General features: G+C 51.2%; 2 protein-coding genes across 2 annotated transcripts; one reads left to right on the top strand and one right to left on the bottom strand.

Annotated features, from left to right (window-relative positions):
• Nucleotides 1-644: 644 nt before the first annotated feature.
• On the top strand, nt 645-1,119 carry DL89DRAFT_57335 (uncharacterized protein). The gene has a single exon (XM_040891822.1). The coding sequence runs from the start codon at nt 778-780 to the stop codon at nt 1,021-1,023; it is 246 nt and encodes an 81-aa protein (XP_040739155.1). The 5' UTR covers nt 645-777; the 3' UTR covers nt 1,024-1,119.
• Nucleotides 1,120-10,770: 9,651 nt separating this feature from the next.
• Nucleotides 10,771-11,067, bottom strand: DL89DRAFT_230198 (stem cell self-renewal protein Piwi; the record flags this gene model as incomplete). Its single annotated transcript, XM_040884893.1, has 1 exon — nt 10,771-11,067. A coding segment is annotated over one exon (297 nt), but the record flags the coding sequence as incomplete, so codon positions are not given.
• Between the last annotated feature and the right edge of the window lie 683 nt (nt 11,068-11,750).

Genomic DNA, 11,750 nt, shown 5'->3' with positions numbered 1-11,750 from the left:
AGACGCCTACAGCAACTCGGTGCTTCTGTACGGCGAGGACCCGCGCTCGATGACGCCCGAGGAGTTCTTTGGCATCTTCAAGACCTTCACTGCCTCGTTTGACCAGGTCATCCGCGACAACCACCGTGAGCGCGAGCGCAAGAAGGCTGCCGAGAAGCGCCGCAAGCAGATTGAGGCCCAGATCGAGCAGAAGCGCCTCAACAGGCAGAACCGCGCTGCACTGCTTGCCAATGGCGCGTCGCGCATCCGTGTCGATGCCAATACTGAGGGTGCTGCCTCGTCCGACTCTGCAAATGACTCGGCATCACCAGCTGCTGCTGCTGCCGCCGCCGCTACTTCTTCTTCCGGCGGTGCTGGAACTGAGAACGGCGCGGTTGACGACCTGCTCAAGTCGCTCATGGCCGGCACCGATCTCGAGAGCGTTGAGGCGTCCAAGCGTCGTCGCCGCAGGGAGCTGATGAGCATCCGCCGGCGCAGCAGCCTGCGTCGAAGCGTGCACCGCACCAGCATTTCGATCAAGGCCCTGCAGATGCTGAAGGATATCAAGGAGGAGGATCTGACTGGCGAGTCGTCGGAGCCCGTGCCGCCGTTGCCGTCGCCCAACTCGGCAATGATGCGCGCGCATCGCACCAAAATGGCGACTATCACTGAGGATGACCCTAACCCCAGCCCAAGCCGCGGGTCTGAGGAGCTTCGTGAAGCCCGCCGTCGCTCCCGCCGCCAGCTCCTCGACGACAATTAACCAACCCTGGTCTGCATGTTCCTGCTAAATACACTATGGCTAGTCCTACACGACCCACGCAGCATGTCCGCAGCACAATCTATCCTGCATGGCTATGTGCTTTGGAATGTTCTGTGTTCTCCGAGCAGATTCTTTTTTGGTATATTATCATACCTAATCATGACATTTCTAGAAACATTACCTTATACACATCTCTTTGGTCACAAGCAGTTGCCAGCCTCCGCGTATCCTGGCTGATTCTTGGACAAGAGGGAGCGACGCTAATGGACGCTATGCATTGATTTTTTTTGCGCTGCCGTGTCCTACTGGTTGGTGCTTGCTGCAGTTGCTGGTCTCTGCCCGGTGCTGTTCGCTGCTGGATCGACCGCAAACAGTGGATCGTTCTTGATTTTTCAAGATGGAGTAGAAAAATGTTTCTGAAAATAAACTACGAGAAAGCTCCCATGCTACCCAAATAAAAAGGCTCAGTGATGGACGTTGCTGCTGAGAACATTGTTTTCTCCGCCATTCCCCTGTCACCTCCTTACATAATCCTCGAATTCCTTACTAATAATGAAAGGTATGAGTATCCGTCGCCTTTTCACGCTCGTCCTTCTGGGCGCCACCATGGCCTGCCTTGCCATCGCGCAGACCAACGGCACGCAGCACAAGACTGTCCCGCGTATTGTTGGCGGCTCGCCGATGACTAGCAAGGGCTACGGCTTCACCGCGTACATCATCGCGCATGGCTCGGATAACACCGCCGGCCTTTGCACCGGTGTCCTCATCACCCCTACCGCCGTCATCACCGCAGCCCACTGCGTGTTCCCCGACTCCAAAACCTCCTACGGTGCCGCCGACTATGAGATCTGGTTTGGCCTCGACGCTCCCACCCAGGCCACGAAAACACCGGGATTCAAGGTCAGCAGAATTCAGTGGGCGTCGGACTACTCTCTGACCACGCTCCTTGCTGATGTTGCTGTTCTGCACCTGAGCAGCCCTGTGCCCGACACTGTCGCTGTCCCGACCAAGATTTATACCGGGCCAGTCTACCAGGACACGCCTGTCTGGGCTGCAGGTTTTGGCAGAACCAGTCCGAATGACTCGAAGTCGCAGTCGTCGGTGCTCATGTACGTCGGACTTCGTCTTGGCTCAAGCTCGTACTGCAATGCCCACAACAACAACTACGACAGCTCAAGCCAGCTCTGCACTAGCTACCTGTCTGGCCGTGACACCTGCCTTGGTGACAGCGGCGGTCCGCTGATGACACCGACCGACGGCGAGTACCCCATCGGAGTCGTCGGAATCACGTCCATGTCGACCTATCCCCAGAATGACCCTAACGCTATCTGTGCCAGGTCAGACATTACCGGGTACTACACGAGGCTGGAATACTTCATTGGGATGATCACAAAGGCCGTTGGAGTGAGTGCTAGCGAAATCACTGTCAGCAACACGACAACCTCGCGCCCTGCGAAAACCGACGACAATACCGATAATGAAGCCGTGACTGCAACTCGTGCCAGGAATACTGATGCAGCCCCCACGTCGTCTCGCTCATCCCTCCCTACTGATGCCTTTTCGTTCTCCTACTCGTTCGAGTCGTACTCCTACACAAAGCCTCCGTCCCCCACCCTTTCCTTCCTTTCGGGTGTCGTTATGCTGAATTCTGCTTCTCCCCGCGCTGTAGCCTCGGTGGTGGCTTTGGTTGCTGCAGCTCTTCTGCTTGCTTAAGTTCTAAAAGTTGATATCTTGACCATAAGAATTTTCTCCCTATCCTTTGTCTAAATTTGCCCGATACAACCTAAATGATGTGCCCGAGAGCTACTTGCCGCTACAGTACCGTAACGGCGCATGGTCTCACCAGGTCCGAGCATTTGGACCCCGTATTTCCTACCAAGAGAAATCAGGCGCCTTTTGCAGATGGCCGCTGTAGGGATCATCCGTTTCCTTCTCCCGGTCTGCAGTGTCTGAAAATCCTTGCCTGTTGAGAACAAAAGACGGTGACCCGAATGCCGCTATTTCAATAAGCACCGTTGGAGAGTGGGGCTATAAGAAGGCAGCCCTCGGTCCAGGCGGTCCCACACAAGCCTGTCACCGCAGCAACAGCAACAGCAGTCTTTTGTCTATACGCCTAACATCTACCCTATCTCCTGAAAATGCGCCTTTCCACCCTTTTCCGCCCAGTATTCCTCGCCACAGCCGCATCATGGGCAGCTGCACTGCCTGAAAGCCCCGAGGCACGCGCCGAGGATGGTGCTGCTGCTGCTGCTGCCGTGCCGCGTATCATTGAGGGAGCCCCCGTCTCCGACAACAGTCTCGGGTTCACTGCTCGTATTGTCGCCAGGCCTCTCTTCGATACAACTCTCTGCACCGGTTCACTGATCGCTCCCAACGTCGTCCTCACTGCTGCCCACTGCTTGACATATGTGGGCAACATCAAATTCTTTGGAGTCCCGCTATCCATCACGTTCGGCTATTCAAGCACCTCACCTGGCCAGACATACAACTCGACCAAATACTATATCCATCGCGGCTATGACACGGAGCTGGTCCACCACGATATCGGGGTGATCATCCTTCAAACCAACGTCCCGGCCGATGTTGCTACGCCCGTCAAAATCTACACCGGTGGCTACAACGAAGAAACTGTATTCACGGTTGCCGGCTACGGTGTGACTAAGGATGGAAGCACTAAGCCTGCAGACGAGCTGATGCAGGCGGAGCTCAAAATTGGCGACAAGGTCTTTTGCGAGCACTCTTACCCTATGTGGGATATCGCGACCCAGATCTGCCTTGCTCGCAATGATGGGCGCGATACTTGCGTGGGTGACTCTGGCGGCCCTGCTGTTGTCCATGACAAGGATGGCAAGATTGCTCTTCTGGGTATCACTTCCTTTGGTGCCGGGGCCCAGCTGAGGAACCCAAAGTGCGGCGCAGATAATGTAGCTGGCTACTACACCGACGCTTCAAAGTACATCAGCTGGATCGCCTCTGCGACAGACTTGAAACCAGCCAAATTTACGACAGCCAACTCGACTGGAAACTCTGCCACGCGGCCATACAATGGTGACACCACAAACAGCTACTTCAGCCAGTATATGGAGCTATTGGAGGCATCCTCACTAGAGTATCTTGATGTGGAGGAGACGACTGCAGCACCTGTGGTGAATGGTGCAAACATTGGACATTCCTTGCTCCCTTCGCTCGGTACAGGTGTGGGGCTGGCTGTTGTTAGTCTGCTCTCAGTTGTTGTGTAGTGATTTCCCGTTTTCTCAATGAAAGGTAATACGAGGATGTGAATCTAGGCAATCGCTTGCCCTTTTTTATTTGAAGGCTACACGAATATTTGTTGAGGGCCTGCATGAGAGGAGCGAATGCTTCGTATTCTTCGATGCAGTCAGGGCTACATTTGGACAAATCGAAATAGGATGAATATGAAATAGGGGTGTGGTACTGTAGTGTCAAATAGGTAGTAGCTTAATGAATATCCACAGCAGGTAGGTTAGGAAGAGATGGGTTATTTTGCAGCGGAGTCACCACTTTTCATCCTTTTTATTTCGTCGTTGTCCTTGAACACTGCATACTCCCTAATATGAAATTTGGTAATATAGTTACCACTGCTGTATAGACCACTCCGAGAAGGATGTGTATTTGAGTTCATAAAACATGATATGTTGCTATATCTGTTTCCTGGGTTGGTTGGTTGTGAGAGGCTATTTGGATTTTTAGTATACAGGCGGCGTACTTGTTTGATGGTTGGGAAATTCATGCTGCATGTTTTTGATAGGAGCAAGTGGATATTTTATATAATCCATGACTTTTATGGATGAGCAGTGATGGCTATAGATATGCTACGTAGCAATGTACACAAGATATTATTTTACATAAGCTACAAGCGCTATGAATATATCTGGCACATTCGTGTAAACTACTAAAGCGCATTCTTTGGGGGTTTGATATCATCGTGATTTAGGATTGGTATCGCGGCTTTACGAAAGCTGTTAAATTCTGGTAGTAGTTTCTCAAAACCATTGCCATTGTCATGGACACAGGTATCCTTGCTCTCCTTGATGTCAGACATGCTGTTCAGTGTGTGTAAATTGATTCCTAGGTAATAGACGCTTGCGAACAATATATTGGATGGGCAGTGGGAATGGCGGCGGAAAACCACACAATTTATATGTGCACACTTGAATGGTTGTATCTCATCTGTTACACCCTGCTGTAAACAGACTAACAGCAGGCATGGAAAACGCTTTCCAAATCACAACACATCCCGACTTGGCTATACTATATATATTCTGAACATACAAGACTTGCCTTGTGTCAAGCACAAGTCACGTTTCTAGCAAAGAACTATCTGAATGCTGAGTAAAGACTTTACACAGGTAGATAATATTGCTGGTATCGCTAGTCATTGTCAATAGATTAAACAAACTACTCATTTTATACCAATCCCCTATTCTGCTAAGCAAAAATGTGTGCTGCCTCTTGCCCTCTGAGTATCAACCTGGTTGTTGGTCATGTCTGTACTCCATCTCCTCACTATGGCGGCTTTGTTTAGTATCATGAAAAGACGCCACCGTCGATCATCGGCCATAGCATTTTGCCTAAGCAAAATATCAGCAAGTAGCAGCTGTCGTATCGCGGGTATGGCCCAAAGCAATTCATGCCAAGACATTTCTGCTGGCACGGAAGCTGGCTCACTGGCCATTCAGTCGAGTCTACGAATAAACTCATACCTACGCAATAATGGCGCAGCTGCCATAGTCAAAATCCCACAGTCCAATTACTGCAGCTGCAACGGGCACATTTGACGCCGGCAGAGCCGAAAGAAGCGGCGTAGTGGCACATCAATGTCTGCTGATTGTTCAGACATGATCTTCATTGCAAACATCAGGTCATGAATTTTCCCGCCACCGGCCTGGCGAGAGAAAAGCGGGAGTAAGGGGTAGCTATTCGCTCCAAAGTATAAATTGAGTAATTCATTTTTTGTGCCGTTCCTTGTCATCTGCTTTACTCATTTTTTCTTTTCTTCTTTCACACCACACCGCTGCAACACTATATAAAAAGGTACATATCTTTCTGTTTTATCGCTCGCAAAAATCATGCCAGCTAGCAATAACGTGACGGATGTTTTGGCCAACCAGTACGATGCCGACCACGAAAATGAGGTGGAGGTGGTTGCCAAAAAAAAGTTCATCTGCAAAAAGTGCCACAGTGAGTATGAGGCGAAAGAAGACTTGGACTGGCACTGGACAATCTCGCACAAGTACATGCAACCACCCAGCTAACCGAAAAATAAGATGTACTTTCCAACGTAAAAAATAAATTCAGCATCCGCATATTCATTGGGATGTGCCAACTTTGAGTAGAATGTCCTAGAACCATCTTTTGTTTCTTATGACACCAACTTGGAGCCGTGCCATACGTAAAGGAGTCAATACTGGGGGTCATGGATACCATGTGACCCGGAATTAGGAAATCAGGCAACGGCCGTTCGTGCTTGGTATCACATTTTGTTGATCTGGCAGCCTACTGGGGAACTGGCAGTGTGGAATAAGATGCGCTCCATATGACAAGATGCTAGTTGGGTGGTGACGGCCTTCCATTATATCGCTTCGCACATGCAAGCATCACCAGCCTGCAGTAGAATGGTTTACTCATAAGAGCACATAATGGCGAGTCTACACTATCAAAATCCGTATTTTAGTTCTACAGAGTTCGCACTAGACTTTTCCAATTAGTAAGAGAGTTATGACAAAGCAATATCAATTGTGTATGTTGTGTCTCGGGTACGATACACTTAGATAGACAGCCCCTGCAACTGTCTAGAACACGTTTACTCTCCAAGCACCTTTCCACGACGTATATTGAACGTATGAAATATGCTGTATGAAAGAAGGAAGGAGGAATCGCCAGGTGAAAGGGCAGGTGCCCGTCTAAGTAGTGGCGCCGGTCGCCCAGAATAGTATGGCCGGCCATTGTGGCCTAAAGGTCTTGATCCATGGGTTCCTAAGATCATAAGGATTTGGAACCACAGTGTAGTTTCCGTAGCATGTCTGGCAGCTATTCTGCCATTCGAATACATGTTGAAATGCAGCATAGGTAGTTAGTATAGATATGTGAGGCTGCTATTGTCATCGGCGGAGGCATTTTTAGGGATATGTCTTGGCAATATAGTTGCACAGAGACACCGAGTCACGGCAAGAAATAGATACAATCTACAACTTTTGTGTTGCTTTCCACAAACTCTCTTCCACTTCCATCCCCAGTATCTCATTTTTAGCTAATGTCCCGCTTCAAGGTATCATCTCCCAACCCCAGTCCAGTAGCGTGTGACGGTGAACACTATTGCCAAGTCTGCGAGCGAACATTCACCACTAAGGAACAGTACGACAAGCACAATGATATGTACGGTAGATATATGACAGGAAAAGTGCGGGAGGTCAAGTTTCTAATAAATTAAGTTGGCTATCTATTTGTTCTACTGTTGCTTGCACATTTGGCTATTCAAAGTTTGAAATGACACATCTCGCAGTGTCGCATTATACCGGGAATGGCGTGGCATGCATGTTTACAAATACAAGGTTTCGGCCTGCACCTGTTGATGCTATCAGAAAGCTGATGGCAGTACGACTGGAATACAGAGGGGAGTGGTTTACTTGAAATCACCGGACAGGCCGAGTATAAAACCTGGCGAGCTAGAGTGGTCATGGAGCTGGTGCCTTCTCCAGCAACTCCCCAGCTATTCACCTCCATAAGTTTTCCAAGAATCAACATGGCTGCTACTGCTAATGCGGCCACTAGCAAACTTGCTGGTCTGGTACTCTGCATCAGAAACGCTCAGTACCCGTGCCCGAGCTGTGGGCTAGTGTTCTTCACCTCATTTAACCGATCCGTCCATTGTCGCGACTGGCACTAAGGCTAGACGCTTGTGTGACGTCAGTATGAAGTCCACCCGAAAATTAATGCATGGCCATGTGCTCCAAGCGCTGTTGACGGCTCCCCCCGCAGCAGCGCTTTTCTTTTCTCCACACTATTATCAGCTCTTTTTACTTTTATGTTCAATTGCAATTATGAATTCTCCAGACGACAAAGACCCGCCAATTTACGACCCAGCACATGCCAGTGACCTGCTGACGCAAACAGCAATTGCATTGAGCATTGGCGGCACAGCATTCCTGGCGTTCTGCCTGTTGCGGTTTCGCTGGCCTTCTGTGTATGCACCACGCACACGGCTGCAGTACTCGGCACCAGCACGGGTTGGTAAGACGTTTCTGGGATGGGTGACCATGGTTCTCCATGTGAAGGACTACGACATCATGTACAGCGTGGGGCTGGACGCATTGCTTGTGCTGCGACTGTTCAAGATGCTGAGTGCGCTGTGCACGATGGCAGCAGTCATTGGGCTGGTGGTTCTGGTGCCGCTCAAGGTCATATTCGACGAAACAAATCACTCTGGCGTCAAGAAGGATGGTACCAAGTGGACGTTGTACGACTCGGTCACCACAGCTGCATTGGGCTCTGAGCAGCCATTAGTCGTGCATTTTGCTTTCGCCTACGTGTTCACAGCCCTGGTGTACTTTTACTTTACGCGATTTGCGTACCAGGCAATATCTCTGCGGTGGCACTACCTTTTGCGCGTTCGCAATACCCGGCCGGCTCGCTCTATCATGGTCACAGGAATCCCAAGTGAGCTGGCGACCGAGGAGGGCCTGAAGCAGCACTTTGAGAAGAACCATCTTGGCGAGGTGGTCTCGGTCGAGATTGTGCCTCGGATTGCAAGAGTCGGCGTGCTGGTTCGCAAGCGAGCGCAGCTGCTGAATCTCATCGAGGACCAGATCACAGTCCTGCTCGGTAATCCGTGTCCGGCCGATGGCTACGACCGAGAGCACCTGCTTGCCTTGATGACATCGCATGAGGGAGCAGAGCGCGAGCACGCAGTACAGCTGATTAGAGAATGGTCGCTGCCGCGGTTCCGCGAGTGGGATCTGGAGGGCCGCATCCAGCGGATACAGAAACTGATGGGCCCGTTTCACCATGTGGACGGCGTTATCCAGAATATGCGGCAGCAGTGGTTTGCCACATATGACGGCAAGAGCGAGCGCGGATCGACAGTCGGGTTTGTTACGTTTAGTGATGCGGCCTCGGCACACTTGGCTGCGCAGACCTTCTCGTATTCGCAGCCATTCCAGTTGCGTGCGCAGCTGGCGCCCGAGGCCCGCGATATCCACTGGGAGAATGTGACTATGACGCTGTGGTCGCGGCTCATTCGTGGGGCTTTCTCTCTGATCGGGTACATCACGATGTTGACATACTGGATTGCTATGGCCACATTGCTGTCAAAGATGATGGAGCCAAAATCACTCAATGACCACTTCCCGTCACTGCCCGATCTGGAGAAGAACAAGTGGTTGAGCAGCCTGTTCAGATACAATACGCCAGTGCTGGTTTTGTCTCTGATGAACACATGCGTGCCGTATATCCTGAACTGGGCAGCCGAGCTGTCCGGAACCCAGAGCCGGTCTGCCATACAGATGTCGGTTCTGCAGCGCTATTTCCTGTTTCTGGTGGTGATCGTCCTTCTCACAATCTCGGTATCGCAAACTATCTTCCGCGAGTACGACAAGTGGATAGAGAATCCGAGCGAGATCCCCAAAATGTTCGCTAGAAGTCTACCCAAGGCAGCGCCGTTCTTTATGGACTACATCATCCTGTATGGGCTGGGGTATCTTCCTGTGCAGCTGCTGCAGCTGGGGTCCATATCGCTCGCCGTGTTCCGGCGCATAGTATGCAGGACGCCGCGCCAGTTCGCAGATGCCCTACGGCCCAACTACATTGACTGGTCATTTATTCTGCCGCAGCCCATGCTGATATTCGTGATCTTGGCAACCTACTCATCGCTGGCGCCGTTTATCCTAGTACTGGCCGCCATGTACTATGCGATTGCGTACCTGGTCACAAAATATCTGGCATACTACGTGTATGCGCGGCAGTTTGAGACTGCCGGCGCCATGATCATCCCAGTCCTCAAGGTGCTGATTGGCAGCATGTGGTACTACTACCTGCTAATCATCGGGCTCTGTGCGCTGAATGTCTCATTCGGGTACGTGCTCTTCCTGATCCCAGTGCTTTGGGCCAACGCCTACCTGATCACGTTCGTGTCAAAGATGTTTTACGCTGACGGTTCGTTCGTGCCACTTGATTTGTGGAATCAGCACGATGAAGGACACCTTGGGTCGACCCCTCATTTGGCTGAATCCCGGACTGAGGGTGTGTCTCGCACTGACAGTAATGTCAACTATACAGGGGAGACGAGCCATGCAACCTCGACTGACTACCTACTGCCACGGCCACATGTTCCATCACCATTTGGCGCTGCCTTGGATGCATTGGACCAGGAGTCGCGCGGCTCAGTCAGCAGGGCATGGGAGTCGATGAAGCGGCGCGTGAAAACAGTCGCCGGTATCATATATAGCTGGATCTATGTCAACCCGCAGCGCACGCCGTCAGTGTTCCGCGACCTTGACCGCAGCTACAGCATCAATACCGAGGATCTTGAGCAAGGCTCAGACGAATCCTTGTCGGGTGAGCTGGTGCAGTCGCCGAGATTCAGTGTGACATTCCAGGAGAACGGTGGCAACAATACTGCCAGCATGCGTGCTGAGCTAATGCTAGGCCGTGACCAGCGGGCATCGCGGATCGAGCCAGACGCTTACACTGACTTTAGCCAGTCGCCAATATCGCTACTGGAGGGTGTCCTTGACGAAGGACTGGCAGCGTATGAGCACCCGTATTTAGTTGGAAACTTGCCTACATTCTGGTTACCGATGAAGAAGCAAGCTGAGTCGGAATAATATATACTGCTGGGATATGATATGAGGAAAATGGTTAGGCATGGGTACTACACAAAATACATGGCACTGTCAAGCCGCCGATGCGTACGAATAATCATTGCCCCCTTGCTAGGTCCTCGCCGGTGTGCTGACCTTATTACAACATCAAAGCCGATGCCTGATTCAACGAAATGGCAGCGGGCGCGGTCAGCTACATGATGTGCATAGTAAGCCGGGTGGAGCCAGCAATGCCGAGCGAGTGCACAGGGTGTAGGTATAGCAGAGGTGATAGGTGGGCTGCTGCAGGTGGTCCTGGGAAAACAGGGCGTCATCATGCAAAACATAGTGGTGCGTCGGGCGCGACGTCCCGCGCAAGGCTGCGTGCAAGTACAAATAAAAGTTGGCCATGCCTGGCAGGGTGACCGAATGATCAATGCACATTCCGGGCATGCAGTTGCCGCTGCGGTCGCCGTCGTGACTGATGGGGAAGAAGCGCGTGCTATGCCGCAGCGCTGTCTTTCGGCAATCTCACACACCTCCATTGAGAACATCGACCCGTTCCTGCATAGTATCCCGGGCAGGAGCGGATACTGGAGCCGGATGTTGTAGCGCAATTTGTAGCACTCGGCAATGGTAATAGCCTTGGTTTGATCGATGTGGTCAGGGTCAGTTCACTCGAACATCTCTTAGCTCAGAGGCCGTGCTGTGACTCCAGCCGCAGTGAACGCTGTTGAGCTACGGACTGTTTTGTGCCGGATATTAGACTCGATACCTTTGACAAACTGCCCAACCATGCGAATATCTAAACCCTGCATTCTGGTACTTCGCATCACATCTGCATCGCAGACATGCAGTATCTCGAAGATTACCTTTAGCAGCGGCCCGGGGCGGAGCAACCCGATGGCTGCAGTGTTGATATTGAGAAACGGCTTGTTGTAGCATGGACGGATACTGAGGAAGTAGGTGTGACAGGCCGACATACCGTAGCCAATGTCTATGGCAGTATCGCAAGCCACAAATACGGGGTCACACTTGAACATTAAAACTTACATACCGTCAGTGTGATTGCATGAAAGGAGCTTGGAACGATAACCATGACGATATAGAAAACAAGACTGCACCTTCTAACCCTTGACATGCCAAGGAACAGAAAAGGATATTAAATCCCTATTATCGAAAACGATGGC

The sequence above is a fragment of the Linderina pennispora genome, assembly GCF_002104995.1.
Source record: "Linderina pennispora strain ATCC 12442 chromosome Unknown DL89scaffold_131, whole genome shotgun sequence".
NCBI classification, from domain to species: Eukaryota; Fungi; Kickxellomycota; class Kickxellomycetes; order Kickxellales; family Kickxellaceae; genus Linderina; species Linderina pennispora.
Note: the sequence above shows the minus strand (reverse complement) of the source record. Positions and strands in the feature narration are given on the sequence as shown.